The 17,166-nt window shown below is 37.9% G+C and overlaps 1 protein-coding gene and 1 long non-coding RNA gene across 2 annotated transcripts in view; both read left to right on the top strand.

Moving 5' to 3' along the window:
- The first annotated feature begins 1,138 nt into the window (after positions 1-1,138).
- Positions 1,139-2,916, top strand: LOC148045937 (uncharacterized). The gene is made up of 4 exons (XR_015696257.1): positions 1,139-1,611; positions 1,802-1,873; positions 2,176-2,660; positions 2,851-2,916. It is a non-coding gene; the product is annotated as an uncharacterized LOC148045937 (long non-coding RNA).
- A 4,987-nt stretch (positions 2,917-7,903) lies between these two features.
- The window catches only part of GLIPR2 (GLI pathogenesis related 2), a 49,217-nt gene continuing 39,954 nt past the window's right edge, over positions 7,904-17,166 (top strand). Inside the window, exon 1 of the mRNA XM_087713187.1 lies at positions 7,904-8,101. Coding sequence (XP_087569313.1) covers positions 8,089-8,101 — 13 coding nt within the window. The 5' untranslated portion in view covers positions 7,904-8,088. The remainder of the gene's footprint in view (positions 8,102-17,166) is intronic.

Raw genomic sequence — 17,166 nt, 5'->3', positions numbered from 1 at the left:
TACTTGCAGAAGACTGGGCAGAACACCAAAAAAGTTAGTGTCTATAGGAATAGTAGGAAAATGTCCATAACATTTTCCTACTGTTTTATGCTTTGAGGGCTGCTTTAGTTCCCTGAGAACAAGAGCTTTGTATTAATTTTGTTTTATCCTGCAACACTTGGTGGAGCTGGGGGAGGGGGAAGCATTCTTTTGTCTTCTCAACTATCCTATTGCTTCCTTGCAGTGCTGCCCCAAGAGGGATTTGAACATCATCTGCCTGACACAGAAGCATTCCGGAATTGTTGGCATCATGCTGGTCAGTGAAATCTATATTTTTTACCATTAAAATCTTAAATGGGTTGTGATAACAAGTTTACTGGGTGCCATCTTTGTCCCTTAAAATGGCATCTAATAAATAGGATGGAAGAGGGGAGGAAAAGTAAAATTTGCAATATTTGATAGAGCATCCATGGACAAGTATAGTCTATTTGACACAGGGGGAAAAATCCAACTTCTCCTTTGGAAACAATCTAGTTTTCCAGCTTTGCAAGATCTTTTTCTGTGAATTATTAGAAGAATGGAAATTATTAAATACTTTTTACAGTAGTGTCCAAGTCTTGCCTTAGGTTATAGGTGGGTGCAAATAGTCCTATCACAATGTGAGGGCCTGCTTTATATTGTTATACTAATCTCCCTTGATTTATCTTATCTAGAGAAGAAAAGGGGGGAAAAATCTGTCTAACAGCTTTATCTTACATTGCTTGATTATATAATTAAGGCTAACAAGATTTGAGAGCCAACAATGGCTAATTGAGTTCAACTAGATTTTGAATCTCTTTCATACCTTGCTTTGTAAATTCACTTGTTTTTTATAGAATGTGTTTGTACTTTGGAATTGAATCATTTACAGATATTTTACTAACAATGAAAAATATGTGGAATTATGGCAAAAAGAAAGTGGGCAGTTTGGGTTCTGGTGGAACTGTGGCACATACTTTCTTCACTTTCTGTAATTTTTTTAGGGACCTATCGCAAGAAGTTGATATCCAGATAACTTACCAAATTCAGAAACTGGGAGAAACACAAATCAATATGCATTTTTAAAGTCTCGTTTTAACAGCTGGTTTACCTCATTTCTGGCTATGGGAAGCCGCTCATCTAATCTATGCAATGGAAATGCCTAGGAGAGAAGGCTCCATTCATACCCCATGTGTGGAAAAAAATACCTGCTTTCCTGGTGACAGACACAACTAAGTATTATAGCAACAGACCTGGAAAATGCCCAAAGATGCTTGAATGGGTGATCAATAACAATAGATATATGGTTAGCCCCACAATGATGGATATTGGCATTCTTTTGATTCAGTAGACTTGAATAGGAACCTGTCAGGAGAAACTACAGCCACTTGGGGAATAGTCATCCATAATACTGAAGACTACATGGAAATGGACTTGGGTAGCCTTCACCAACTGCAATGCCTGTTTTTATTATTATGCCTTTCTTGCAGATCACTGTAGATGCTGAAAAGACCAATCAACATTTCAACTACAAGTTTACCATCACTGCACTGCCATATACTGTATTCAACCTCCAGTGAATACTTGCAGAAGACTGGGCAGAACACCAAAAAAGTTAGTGTCTATACGAATAGTAGGAAAATGTCCATAACATTTTCCTACTGTTTTATGCTTTGAGGGCTGCTTTAGTTCCCTGAGAGCAAGAGCTTTGTATTAATTTTGTTTTATCCTGCAACACTTGGTGGAGCTGGGGGAGGGGGAAGCATTCTTTTGTCTTCTCAACTATCCTATTGCTTCCTTGCAGTGCTGCCCCAAGAGGGATTTGAACATCATCTGCCTGACACAGAAGCATTCCGGAATTGTTGGCATCATGCTGGTCAGTTAGAAGCTGTCTAACAGCTTTATCTTACATTGCGCGATTATATAATTAAGCCTAACAAGATTTGAGAGCCAACAATAGCTAATTGAGTTCAACTAGATTTTGAATCTCTTCCATACCTTGCTTTGTAAATTCACTTGTTTTTTATAGAATGTGTTTGTACTTTGGAATTGAATCATTTACAGATATTTTACTAACAATGAAAAATATGTGGAATTATGGCAAAAAGAAAGTGGGCAGTTTGGGTTCTGGTGGAACTGTGGCACATACTTTCTTCACTTTCTGTAATTTTTTTTTAGGGACCTATCATCTAATCTATGCAATGGAAATGCCTAGGAGAGAAGGCTCCATTCATACCCCATGTGTGGAAAAAAATACCTGCTTTCCTGGTGACAGACACAACTAAGTATTATAGCAACAAACCTGGAAAATGCCCAAAGATGCTTGAATGGGTGATCAATAACAATAGATATATGGTTAGCCCCACAATGATGGATATTGGCATTCTTTTGATTCAGTAGACTTGAATAGGAACCTGTCAGGAGAAACTACAGCCACTTTGGGAATATTCATCCATAATACTGAAAACTACATGGAAATGGACTTGGGTAGCCTTCACCAACTGCAATGCCTGTTTTTATTGTTATGCCTTTCTTGCGGATCACTATAGATGCTGAAAAGACCAATCAACATTTCAACTACAAGTTTACCATCACTGCACTGCCATATACTGTATTCAACCTCCAGTGAATACTTGCAGAAGACTGGGCAGAACACCAAAAAAGTTAGTGTCTATACGAATAGTAGGAAAATGTCCATAACATTTTCCTACTGTTTTATGCTTTGAGGGCTGCTTTAGTTCCCTGAGAGCAAGAGCTTTGTATTAATTTTGTTTTATCCTGCAACACTTGGTGGAGCTGGGGGAGGGGGAAGCATTCTTTTGTCTTCTCAACTATCCTATTGCTTCCTTGCAGTGCTGCCCCAAGAGGGATTTGAACATCATCTGCCTGACACAGAAGCATTCCGGAATTGTTGGCATCATGCTGGTCAGTTAGAAGCTGTCTAACAGCTTTATCTTACATTGCGCGATTATATAATTAAGCCTAACAAGATTTGAGAGCCAACAATAGCTAATTGAGTTCAACTAGATTTTGAATCTCTTCCATACCTTGCTTTGTAAATTCACTTGTTTTTTATAGAATGTGTTTGTACTTTGGAATTGAATCATTTACAGATATTTTACTAACAATGAAAAATATGTGGAATTATGGCAAAAAGAAAGTGGGCAGTTTGGGTTCTGGTGGAACTGTGGCACATACTTTCTTCACTTTCTGTAATTTTTTTTTAGGGACCTATCATCTAATCTATGCAATGGAAATGCCTAGGAGAGAAGGCTCCATTCATACCCCATGTGTGGAAAAAAATACCTGCTTTCCTGGTGACAGACACAACTAAGTATTATAGCAACAAACCTGGAAAATGCCCAAAGATGCTTGAATGGGTGATCAATAACAATAGATATATGGTTAGCCCCACAATGATGGATATTGGCATTCTTTTGATTCAGTAGACTTGAATAGGAACCTGTCAGGAGAAACTACAGCCACTTTGGGAATATTCATCCATAATACTGAAAACTACATGGAAATGGACTTGGGTAGCCTTCACCAACTGCAATGCCTGTTTTTATTGTTATGCCTTTCTTGCGGATCACTATAGATGCTGAAAAGACCAATCAACATTTCAACTACAAGTTTACCATCACTGCACTGCCATATACTGTATTCAACCTCCAGTGAATACTTGCAGAAGACTGGGCAGAACAGGTTTTGAGGGTTGTAACCTATGGGGATAATTGGCCTTATTTACATTTACATTTTCTTTCTAAAATAATTCCCTGCTCCATAGAACAGAGGGAGTACATCACATAGAACATGATAAATAAAATAGTCGATGTTACATCATGATCACCTATTGAGGAACTTATATAATGCATCCCTTTGTTGGAAGTTCCTTAATATTTCATGACGCTGCCTTTATTGATGCATCTTTTGTTCAGCCTATTGAGGAACTTATATAATGCATCCCTTTGTTGGAAATTCCTTAATATTTCATACCCTGCCTTTATTGATGCATCTATTGAGGAACTTATGGAATGCATCCCTTTGTTGGAAGTTCCTTAATATTTCATGACGCTGCCTTTATTGATGCATCTTTTGTTCAGCCTATTGAAGAACTTATATAATGCATCCCTTTGTTGGAAGTTCCTTAATATTTCATACCCTGCCTTTATTGATGCATCTATTGAGGAACTTATGGAATGCATCCCTTTGTTGGAAGTTCCTTAATATTTCATGACCCTGTCTTTATTGATGCAGCTTTTGTTCAGCCTATTGAGGAACTTATATAATGCATCCCTTTGTTGGAAATTCCTTAATATTTCATACCCTGCCTTTATTGATGCATCTATTGAGGAACTTATGGAATGCATCCCTTTGTTGGAAGTTCCTTAATATTTCATGACCCTGTCTTTATTGATGCATCTTTTGTTCAGCCTATTGAGGAACTTATATAATGCATCCCTTTGTTGGAAGTTCCTTAATATTTCATACCCTGCCTTTATTGATGCATCTATTGAGGAACTTATGGAATGCATCCCTTTGTTGGAAGTTCCTTAATATTTCATGACCCTGTCTTTATTGATGCAGCTTTTGTTCAGCCTATTGAGGAACTTATATAATGCATCCCTTTGTTGGAAATTCCTTAATATTTCATACCCTGCCTTTATTGATGCATCTATTGAGGAACTTATGGAATGCATCCCTTTGTTGGAAGTTCCTTAATATTTCATGACCCTGTCTTTATTGATGCATCTTTTGTTCAGCCTATTGAGGAACTTATATAATGCATCCCTTTGTTGGAAGTTCCTTAATATTTCATACCCTGCCTTTATTGATGCATCTATTGAGGAACTTATGGAATGCATCCCTTTGTTGGAAGTTCCTTAATATTTCATGACCCTGTCTTTATTGATGCATCTTTTGTTCAGCCACTAGAATGACTCGTGAAGATCTAAATGTCTGGATGTTTACTCTTTTTTTCCTTGATATGGTTGACACTTATTGTTTGTATCACAAGTTTCCCCATGTCACAAACAATTGTGTTGATTTTTAAAGTCTCTGCTATGCTACAAGGCAGACAAACTCTGAAGGATAGTTACTTTTAGATGGTGTGGGCCTGCTGTTTATAAAGTGTTACTTTATACATGGTATGGTATGTGTACTCTGGGAGTTTTATTTCCAGTAATATGCATATATACATAGGCATATTCTCAGCTTTTAAGATGGCATCACAACTTCTGTTATTGCATTAATCAACATATTCAAATCCTCTGATTAAATGGAAATACCCCTTCCATTCTGTGTTGTGTTAGTATTTGCCTAGTTTAGGGTTGCTGAATTAGCACTTGTCCTTCTCAATATTTCTGCATCATTTGAAATCTATGCCGATATTATAGCCAGTGCCATTAGGAGACTACAAAATGAAGTCTAGATCCGCCTATTACCAGAGTCAAAGTTTTTTTTTGGGGGGGGGGGGGGTTGTTTTGTTTTTTGTTTTGGGTGGATTTTAACACATGCTGTTTTTTATATTGTATATGTTGATATTTTTTCCCTTCATTTTAAAAATTGTATTCCTTTGTGGTTACCAACCTGACATGTTTGAAATAATTTTGGTGTTTTATTTTGATATATTAGTGGTTTTGATTTATTTGTTATTACTCCTAGTGCCTGCATGTATATGGCAACTTTCGAAAGCTGCTTTCCACAAGAAATCTAATACTTCTTTTCTAAAGTAAAACTAATGTGCATTCAGTCTCTGCTACTGTTGATCCAAATTCCTTAAGTTTTTGTTTGCCAATATTTTCTTTTTTGATGATGCTGAAAGAGTTAATTTTGTTTCACCCTTTAACCTTAAAGGGAGGAAATGAAGACCACACAGAATGGACTTTGTAGTACCAACAACATAGACTTTGTAATATTGTACTTGTTGATTAACTTAGGTGTATTTTAATTTGACTTATTGTTCTCTCTTTGTCAATGATGTTAATAATCTGTTTGATAACTTCTAGCATTCCTAAACTTCAAGGTAATCTTCTATCTTTGTTCCCCAGGTCAGGATAGGATGGGCTGTCTGATGTTTGTCTTCTGATAAGAGAAAAGTTGTTAGCATGAATTAGTATTTAGTTTGTCTCTCCATAAACTTCAAACAACCTTATGACTTTTTTTTTCTTTATTAACATTTTAAATGTAATGTCAAGATCTGCTTTAATAAGACTTGTTTAAATGGATATATGTGCTGTCAGATTTAGTATGTTTAACTCCTATTTAACTCCATGTAGCTGATTTACTATGAAGAGGAGAAGTTTTCCCTTGCATTTTTATTGATGTGTCAACTGTAAGAAGGACTGAAAGCCGATGATCTGGGTTCCCACTTTGAATGAGAGGAATTATTTTTAATCAGAATATTCTAAATAAATCATAATTAAATGATGTTGCTGTCTCAGTGCGTTTCATTGCAAAGGTTTAGGCACAAGTCTAGGAAGACATATTTGGCAATTACTCTCTATTTTTTTTTTCTTTCCTTTGATTTTTAAAGTTTACTTAACTTTATTGTATCCATCTTCTTTTTACTTCTGCACTTTTCCGTTCTCTTTTCCCCTCTGGTCATTTGCACCTACCCGTGTTTCTCTGAAAATTACTATCTACCCCAAAAACAAGCCCTACCCAGATTTTCACACCACTTAATATAAGTCCTGCCCTCAAAATAAACCTTAGTTAAGCCCCACCTGCCATCTGGTTATATGAGGTGGGGTGAGGTGCAGGCATAAAAATCAACGAGCTGCCCCAAGTGACCCACCCCAGCTTAGGCCCACTGCATCCAGGCCTCCCACACCCGGACATGTATCAAACTGCTGCTCAACTTCTGCAGCCACTGGTGGCCATTTGTGGCAGAATGCTGCAAGGTTCATCATGCAGGTGCTGCCACTTGTGAGAGAATACCACGAAGCTTATCACGCCGTTGTCATGACTCATGAACACAATGGCACAATGCACCATGCAATCTCCTGTCGCAAGCAGTGGCACTGGCGCACTGAGCCTCGCAGTGTCCAGCTATGAGCAGCACCACCAGTGTACCGAGCCTCACAGCATCCTGCCATAAGGGGCATCATCAGCACGAGCCATGCAGCATCTTGTCTGTGAGCGGCCACGAGCGGCCACAGAACAAATTGGGCATAGTTGCAGTTAGGTTGAGTTTTAAACAAGCTATTTGTGTTCTTAGACCTGCCTATGGTCACTTCCTCATAGCTATTTTACTGTTTTTAATACTTTCCTTGAATTAGCAGAAAATTGTGTTCAGATAATTTGAGCTGCTGTCATGGCTAAGCAAGCTCTCTACATTTATTTTGGATAGAATTGCAAGAGACACAGCAAATAAGGTGCTCTGTTTGGTAAAATGTGAGGAGTAGCCTTAAATCTATTTACTTGGTTACATTATCAGGCAGCAACAATGATTACCTATATAAGCATGACAAAACCCTTTGAGTACTTTGCTTATGTTTTGCTCTATTACATCTTGGAATTACATAAATGCATATAGTAAAAGTTTATATTGTTAAAAATTCAACATGCAACAACTTCCTAGATCAGTAGTCAGGCACACACTAACATTTCAGGATTATAGCATGGAAGAGACTGAACTAATTTGCAGAATCCTGTTCTTGCTAAAATGTGCATTACTGAATTCCCTTAGCATATTTTGCTTAAATATTTTTTCTCTTGATTTCCTCTTGCTTTCACTAATACAGGAAATCATTCTGTATTTTCTTGTGTTGCTATGTTACTTGCAGGATGAAGAATCTTTGATTACAAGGGAGCTTCAAGTTTAGAAGAAGAAAAAAAAACTTTACTCCTTATATGGCGTCATTAGACTATTGAGCACTGTGAATGGGCGGTTGCATTTTATTATGCATGGTTGTTTCATGCAGTCAAGGAGCTTGGAACATTACCAGGAAATTACAGCCAGTTTCTAGCAAAAGGGAGCATTTAAAGGAGAAGCAGATTCTTTGAATCCACTACCAGGAAATTGCAGCCAGTTTCTAGCACAACGGAGCATTTAAAGGAGAAGCAGCTTTTAAAATCAAGAGCATAACTATGGGAAAATCAGGTAGGTAAATGATTATATTTTACATTGTTCATAAATTTGTTTGTTTTGCCCCATATCTTCATATGTACTTTACATTGTTAAAGATTATGCATTCAAATTTATGGAAGGAATTTCTAGCAAAGAACATAGACCATACCGTAGTTACATTTAAAAACATGGTAGCATTTGAAATTCAAGAATGAGTAGTAGTTAAAAGCTCATTTGCAGAACCCTACCAACCAACCAATCCCCATTTTTCTCAGAGACACATGATTAGTTTTGTATTAATTATTGTTGTGGAAATATTTGATTAATGCTGAAAGAGAAATAGTGAGTAGTAAGAATATCTTTCAGTTCAGAAGCTTGCTTTTGTATTGTTTGTAGAAGAAGCAGCTGTTCTGGATGATGAAGCAAAACATTCTTATCTCTGATTATGTTGTTTCAACAAATGGTAGCCTATTTTATTTTTTTATATTTTATGACCTATGTATTTATTTGCAGTTTTATAGCCCATCTTACTCAGAAAACTTTAAAAATTCTGAGCAAGTTACACTGTGAATAAAATGAACACATTAATCTATAAAAGTAATAATAGAAAAAAAACAAAATTATGAAACTCAATAGTAATAATAAATTAACCCCTACCTCCATCAAGATGAATTACAAAAATTTTAATTAGGGTTGAAGGTCCAATGAAATAAAATTGTATTTTAAGGACCCTCTAAAATCATGAAAGAAGAAACTTTACAGAACTCTCAGATTCTGGAAACAATGTAATGTTTATAGAAGCTGCTCTAAATTTAACATATTTTGTTAATTAATGTTATCTTGGATTAAACATACAACGCAAAAGACATTTAATTCCCTGAAAATGATTACTAGTCCTGACTGCTAATTTTGGGCTTTGTCTGATTATCACATTTAATTTCTGACAGGGCTTTTAAATATTGTTAAAATGGCAATACATTGCAGCTGGCTTTTTCATAAGAAATTTTGTAATAACACATTTAATAAATTTGATTTGATATGCTTGCCATTCCAGAAGACATTAACACATTCTCTCCAACAATTAAAACAGTTAAAACTGACATAAACAGACAGCCTTCTTGACCAAAGACCAAAACCTGGTTACCTATAGAGACCAAAACTTCTAGAACAATAAACAATACAACAATGCCTCCATAAAAACTAAACAAATGCATTGACCCCATTAATTATGATGCTTTCACAATCTCTCAGAAATAAAGATTATGGTCCTTAATGATTCATGGCCAAACAATGTGATTTCAGTTCAACAACATCTAATATTATTTGGCCATACAGAAGATTTTTGTAAGAATTATAGTTACTGAAATTTGATAGGCATAAGAGGGGGCTGTATGTATCAATGCCATCTTAAAGCCTACATTAGTGGAAAATATAGTTTTTTTCTGATAAAGTACTAAATGGGCGGTACATGTAATTCATTTTTTGGTGAAGGGAAATATGTATGAGTTCAGCAGAGAAATCCAGTCCATATTGCCTGATAATTTTCCTTCAGTTTCTTTCATTACACATTCCCATAACCCCGTGATGGAGAACCTATGGCATGTGTGCCACAGGTGGAATGCAGAGACCTCTCTTCTGCAGGCACATGAGCCATCACCCAAGGTCAGCTCCACCACACATGCATATGCATCTCCTGCTGGCCTGCTGGTTTTCATGTTCACCTTTTCAGTTGTAGTACTTTTCAACTGAGTATAGTAACTCAGGAATCAAAATGGTTTACAAGTAGTCCTTGACTTACAACAGTTCATTTAGTGACCATTCAACTTTATAGTATCACTGAAAAATCGACATGACCATTTTCACACAACCATTACAACATACCCATGATAATGTGATCAAAATTCAGATGCTTGGCAACTAACTCATATTTATGACGGTGGAAGTGTCCTTGGGTAATGTGATCACTTTTTGCAAACCTCTGACAAGCAAAGTCAATAGGGAATCCAGATTCACTTAATAATCATGTTACTATTTTAACACTGCAATAATTCACTTAACTGCAGCAAGAAAGGTTGTGAAACGGAGCAAAACTCACTTAACAAATGTCTTACTTAACAATAGAAATTTTGGGCTCAAATTTGAAGACTACCTGTATTTGCCTAGTCTAAAGGTAAAGGTAAAAGGTCTCCTTGCACATACCATATATTATGCCGTATAAGGCGGCTGGGCATATAAGATGACCCCGTACTTTCAGGCACCTGCAAGCCAGCTAAGAGCCTCCATGCTGCTGAGCTTTCGTAGTTTGAGCTCAGTGCCTTCCTTCTCCAGCCTGCCAGCCAGACCTTACTAAGCCATCCCAGTGCTCATCCATCCACATGCCCAGGTGAGGAGCGCCGAGGTTATCAATTGAAAGGCCGGCATCTGCACTGGTGGCAGTGCGGCTTTTTGTTTGGTGGTGTCGCTTTTTCTTTTCTTTTGGTTTTTTGGTATACCCGGCATATAAGACAACCCCCGATTTTTGAAATAATTTTTTGGGGTTAAAAAGTCATCTTATACGCTGGAAAATGCGGTATGTGTTAGTCGTTCCTGACTCTAGGGGGCAGTGCTTATCTCCGTTTCAAAGCTGAAGAGCCAGTGCTGTCCAAAGACAAGTCTCCACAGTTATATGGCCGGCATCCCTAAAGGCCAAAGGCGCAGGAAACGCTGTTACCTTCCAGTCAAAGTTTTTTTCTACTTGCATTTTTTCATGCTTTCAAACTGCTAGATTGCCAGAACCTGGGATAAGTAACTGGAGCTCACTCTGTTAGGCGTTGCTAGGGATTCGAACCATCAAACTGCCAACCTTTCTGATCAACAAGCTCAGCATCTTAGCCACTGAGCCACTGCATCCTTTGCCTAGTCTAGACAATGTTTAATGTGCGTCTGGGTCTTCCTGAATTGATGAACATGTTGAACCTCTGAATACCTTTATTCTTTTAGTTTGGATAATGTCCCCTCTTACTGTTTTGTATTCTAGTAGTGTTCTTAATTTAGCACAAGCAAAATGCCACTATTTACCTTCAAAAGAACGGAAGTACAATTCCTTTTTAAAATTAAAATCCATAAAAAAATGAAATAAACTATTACATTTATATTTTAAGTGTGCTACTTTCTTAAATAAAATATAAATTTATTGTACAAATTTAGAGTATCCTTTAAGAATATTATATATACTTTCTTGAAACTTCAAACCCACTTTGCAGAAGTGCAAAGTTTAGGAGAAAATGTACACAATAATTTCATGTCATTTTTTTGCTTAACAAATAAAAACAGGATAGAACATATAACTAAGCTCATGAAAACTAAATAGCTAAATTTAGAAAAATGTTTTAAACTAGAAATGGGAACAGGAACCTCATTCTCATGTTTTTGGCTGTTGGTTTTGATGTTGTAATCTTAAACCATTCTTTCTTCAGTTCTGCAGATGAAAAAATGACTCTTTTCCTTTCCCACTTTCCCCAGCTGCACTGGGTTGTTTTTTCAGAACCCACAGAAAGCTTTGAAAAGTAAGTTAATTTAATTTGCAGTGGGTAGCTAATAAATAAGCTAACAAAATGAAAATAGCACCAGGACTACCAAGAAATAAACACATCTGCCTTTCTAAATTGATTCTGGCTGAGTGGAGAGAGCGGCCTCTGAGTCAGCAGAGAGGAAAATGTATCTTATGACTGCAGTGCAGGGTGGGGCAAATTGTGCCTCCGTTTCCAACGAATACACTTTGTTGTTTAGCAATATCATGTTTGGCTGCATGAAAAGAAACAAATTTTGTATTTTGTTATCGAGCTTGTTATTTCAAGCACAATTGAAATATTAGAGATGTAAACTGAATTCTGCTTTCTATAACTGAAGAAACGTGTTTAGAGAGAGAATAAAGGGATCTCTTTAGGAGCAAAATGTCTCCAGCTAGAGCATAAAATTGAAAAAAAGAAATTTAAAAAGTGGGTCTGTAGCGAAATTGGAATGGGAAAAAAATTCCATTGGGAAATTTTTGGCAAGCCATTGTGAGAAGCTATTATTTAATCTTACTTATGTTGTAAGTATTATTACAACATTATTATTTGAAAGGATGCAGCATGTTATTAATTAATAGACAGATTTTTGCAGAGGATAATATGCCACAGTTAGGTCTATGTACATGGCCATGGTTTTGAGGCCTCATTAAAATCCTGCATCAATAATGCCTGTTTAGCTTAGCATCTGGTCTACAGAGCTCATGTTTTATTGGAAGCTGGCTTTTTTCATGGGCAGATATTCAAATCACTAGGATGGATTACATCCTAAAGTACTGAAGGAGATAGCAGAAGAGATATTGGAACTGTATTTTTCAAAGATCTTGGAGAACTGGAGAATTATTAGAAGACTGGAAAAGAGCTGATATGGTTTCCATCTCCAAGAAAGGGGACAGGAAACTAGAGGTTAATCAGCCTGACATCAATACTTGGGAAGATCCTGGAAAAAATAGCCAAGCACCAAATCTGCAAACAATTACAAACAAGCAAAGTTATAACCAGTAGCCAACATGGGTTTGTCAAAAACAGATCACATCAAACAAATCTTATTTCATTCTTTGACAAAGTGACTGAATTGGACCAACAAAATGCAGTGGACATAGTATACTTGGACATAGTACACTTGGGGATAGTAATATTCTTGGATTTGACAAAGTTGATCACAACTTATTTCTTGCTAAGCTAGAAAAATGTAAGATAGACAGCATCAGCAGCAGATGGATTTGTAACTGGCTGACAAACACATTCAATATGTAGTCCTTAATGGAACTACAATGGTCTTGTGTTAGGCCCAATACTCTTCAATATCTTCATAAGTGACTTAGATGATGAAATAAAAGGGGAACTCATCAAACTTGCAGATGACACGGAGCTGGCAGGAATAGCCAACACCCCAAAAGATAGACTCAAGATCCAGATGGATATCGATAAGCCTGTTTACTTGCCCCTATCCAACAAAATGAAATTTAACTGGAGAAAAGCAAGGTGTTATACTTAGGCAAGAAAAACCAAAAGTACAAGTACAGGCTAGGTGAAACATTATTCAATCATAACTGCAAGAGTGATCTTGGAGTCCTAACCATCTAAACATGAGCCAACAGTATGTGGCAGCAGCTAATATAATACTAGGTTGAATTCAGTGACGTGCGGTGACGTTTATGGCTGGTGAGGCAAAAAGAAAGAAAGCGGCTTTTGCCCACCCTGCAACTATGTCTGACATAGAACTATGTCTGACATCTATGTCGGACAGAAGCAACGGGGCACTTTCTTTCAGTTTTTGCCCTGCAGGGCGGGCAAAAGCCGAAAGAAAGTGCCCTACCACTTCTGTCCTGCGGGGTGGGCAAAAGCCGAAAGAAAGCGCCCTACCGCTTCTGTCCTGCGGGGCAGGCAAAAGCTGAAAGAAAGCATCCCGCCACTTCTGTCTGACATAGAGGCGCCCCGCAGCTATGTCTGACCCAGCTGCAGGGTGCGGGACGCCTCTATGTGAGATAGAAGCGGCGGGGTGCTTTCTTTTGGCTTTCACCCCACCGCTTCTGGCCTGTGGGGGAGGAAAAAGCCGAAAGCAAGTGTCCCGCCGCTTCTGTCTGACATAGAGGCATCCCATGTCCTGCAGCTATGTTCGACCCAGCTGCGGGGCGTGGGATGTCTCTATGTCAGACAGAAGCGGCGGGGCACTTTCTTTCGGCTTTTGCTCTGCGGGGTGTCCAAAAATCTCTATGGCAGACACAGCGCCGGGGCTTTTGAACGTCCCAAAGCCCCAGCTCTGTGTCCGCCATAGAGGCTTTTGGATGCCCCAGCGCTGTGATCGCCATGGAGGCTTTTGTATACCCCGGCGCTGTGTCTGCCATAGAGGCTTTTGGACGCCCTGCCACTGTGTCCACCATAGAGGCTTTTGGGTGCCCCAGCGCTGTGTCCACCATAGAGGAAAAACTTCCTTAGACCAACGAAAGACTTTAAAAGCAGAGAGGACCTATGGAAAGCTTCAAAGAATCAATGCTCGATAGAACCAATGGAGGACCTATGGAAAGCTTCAAAGAATCAATGCTGGATGGAACCAAAGCCACCCCGCCACCCCGGCCCTAGAGGCGAAAGCCACCCTGCCGCTATGTCCAAAAGCCCTGCTGCTATGTCCAATAGCCCTGCCGCTATGTCCGACATAAAAAAAGTGCCAGCCAGCGCGCCAGCAGAGACGGGTAAAACACACACACACACACACACACACACACACACAAATTAATACAATTACTTACAAATTACATTAATTTTGAATTTCTCCCCCTTCCTCCGACCCACATACCTTTTCCAGCTGTTTCACAGAGGATTTCAACTCTGCTCTTGTCTGCCATAATGAAAATGTAAAAACGTAAAAGGAAAAAGGCAAGAGCTGCTGAGGTCAGGCTGGATTAGCTGCTGCCAGAGTCCCCAATGGATGACTCTGCTTAACTGCTTAAAAAAGCCTCTAAAAAAAGTGCCCTCAACAGGAGGAGGCGAGAGAACCAAGTGCTTCATTTACATAAGGAATTTTTTGGCTTTTAACCCTTGCTTAACTCTGCTCGAGTGATCATAAAGATAGACTAAATGAGGCACGTGGTTCTCGCGCCTCCTCCTGTAGAGGGCACTTTTTTAGAGGCTTTTTTAAACAGTTAAGCACTAAGCAGAGTCATCCACTGTGACTCTGGCAGCAACTACCTCAGCCCTTTTCTTTTTATTTATTTTTTCTTTTCATGATGACAGTGGTGAGGCCCTGCCTCCCCTGCCTGCATGTCACTGGTTGAATTAACAAAGGGATAGAAGTAAAACCACACTTAGAATACTGCATCCAATTTTGGTCACCCCAATACGAAAAAGATGTTGAGAATTTGGAAAGAGTTCAAAGAAGACCAGAAAGATGTTTAGGGGCCTAGAACCAATAATGTATGAAGAATAATTGCAGGAATTGGATATGGTCAGTCTAGTGAAGAGACGGTCCAGGGGTGACATGATAGTAATCTTCTAATACTTGAAGGACTGCCACAAGAAAGAGAGGGCCAACTTTAAAAAAAAAACAAATAAATAGAAAGAGCAACATATTCAATATTCATATAAACAGTTTGTTGTCTGGTTATAATTCTTTTGAGTAATACTCATGATAGTAATAATAATAATAACCTCTAATAGTAAACTTGTAATGACAGTGCTTTTCCCTCATCATATTAATACATATCAATTATTAATTCTAATCAAAATTAATAAGTTACAATAATGAACCCTAATAGTGAAATTAATCTTTCTCTTGTAATTTTAAAAGTTCTAACTTCTGTTTCTCTTATTATTATCGATAAAACAGATCTCATATCTCAAAACATTCAGTGTCTTCCATTTCTTTAATTTCAGGTATTAGTTTATTTATTTCTGCACATTTCAAGATTTTTGTTATTATCTTTTCTTCTGTAGGAATCTCCTTGTCCTTCCAGTGTTGTGCAAATATAATTCTGGCTGCTATTAATACATTAAATATACATACTTTTTACTGTATTTTTCTGGTATAATGCCCAAAAGAAATATTTCCAGTTTTAAATCTATATGTTCCTTTATCATATTTTCTATCCAGGTGTGTATTTTAGTCTGATTTTTTTTGCTTTCGAGCATGCCCACTACTTCTGATAGTCCAAGCCCGGTGTTAGGTTGCACTTCCCACACTTGGCAGACATATTCTTAAACATTCTAGCTGATCTTGTTAGAGCAAAATGTCTTCTCTAAAACATTTTGTATAGGTTTTCTTTGTGTGCAGTGGACATTGTCAATTTATAGTTTCCCAAAACGTTTGGCATTTGTCCAATTCTATAGAATAACCAATGTTTTAGCCTATGCTATCATGGTTTTTTTTACTTGCTTCTCTTCCATTCTAATAGTCAATAGATAATTATAGAATTTTTTAATTACCGTATTTTTTGGACTATAAGATGCATCAGAGTATAAGATGCACCAAGATTTTGAAGAGGTAAATTAAACAAAAAAGTTTTTGCATTTTGGAGGCTCCCAAACCCTCTACACACCTCATTTTTTGTGAAAAATGGGGCATACAGAGAGTTTGAGGGCCTGCAAAGTGCTCCTGGAAGCTGGGGGGGGGGGAGAAACCGAGCAAAAAATGGGCCCATTTTTTTGCAAAAAAACAGGGTATGCATAGGCTTTGGGAGGCTTGTAGAGTGTTCCTGGGGGCGGGGGGGGGCAAAAATGAGCAAAAAATGCCCCCCTTTCCTCTTGTTTTTGCCCTTCCCAGCCCCCAAGAGCACTTTGCAGGACTCCCAAACCCTCTGCATGTTCATTTTTGTGAAGGTGTGGGGTTTTGGGAGGTCAGAAATGCTGTATTCTGTGTATAAGACACACCCAGATTTTCACTCTCTTTTTGGGCGCGGAAGGGTGCATCTTATACTCCCAAAATACCGTAGTTTCTTCTCCGGTTCCATTAAGATTTGATCCAATTCTTCTGGTTCTTCATATGTTTTAGCATCTTTATAATATCTATATTATATCTGTATATGCAGCCAATATGCTAAGTCTTTCCCTTGGCCATTCAATTCCTGTTTATTTTTCAATTCCCCCTTTTTATTCAAAATATCTTTGTATCTTACAATTTGTCCCATATCCATCACATTTGGGTGTATTAGTGCCTCCATCGTGGAGTACCAGACTGGTATTTTCAAATACTGTTTTCCTTGATTTTTGCCCATATTAAGAACAGAGAATTTCTAATATAGTGTCCTTGAAAATATTTGTGTGCTTTGTACCATAGGAAGGCATGTCACCCTAGTTGCAAATCATGTCCGTCCAGTACAAGTAATCGTCTCAGAATTATTCATTCTTTTAGCCAAGTAAGGACAGCTGCTTGGTAGAATAATTCCCAGTTTGGCAACCCAAAGCCTCCTCTATTAGTAGAGACTTGTAGTAATTCTTGCCTTTCTACCTTGCCAGATAAATTTGGATACTATTCTATTTAGTTCTTTGAAAAATTTCCTTTCCAGCTTTATTGGGGTTGTTTGGAACAGTTATAACAGTCTCAATAAGATATTC

This window comes from Thamnophis sirtalis, unplaced genomic scaffold (assembly GCF_051295495.1).
Source record: "Thamnophis sirtalis isolate CommonGarterSnake01/CBP01778 unplaced genomic scaffold, rThaSir2_p1.2 scaffold_4, whole genome shotgun sequence".
Classification (NCBI taxonomy): Eukaryota; Metazoa; Chordata; class Lepidosauria; order Squamata; family Natricidae; genus Thamnophis; species Thamnophis sirtalis.
The sequence above is the reverse complement of the archived record's forward strand: the minus strand, read 5'-3'. Positions and strand labels throughout refer to the sequence as shown.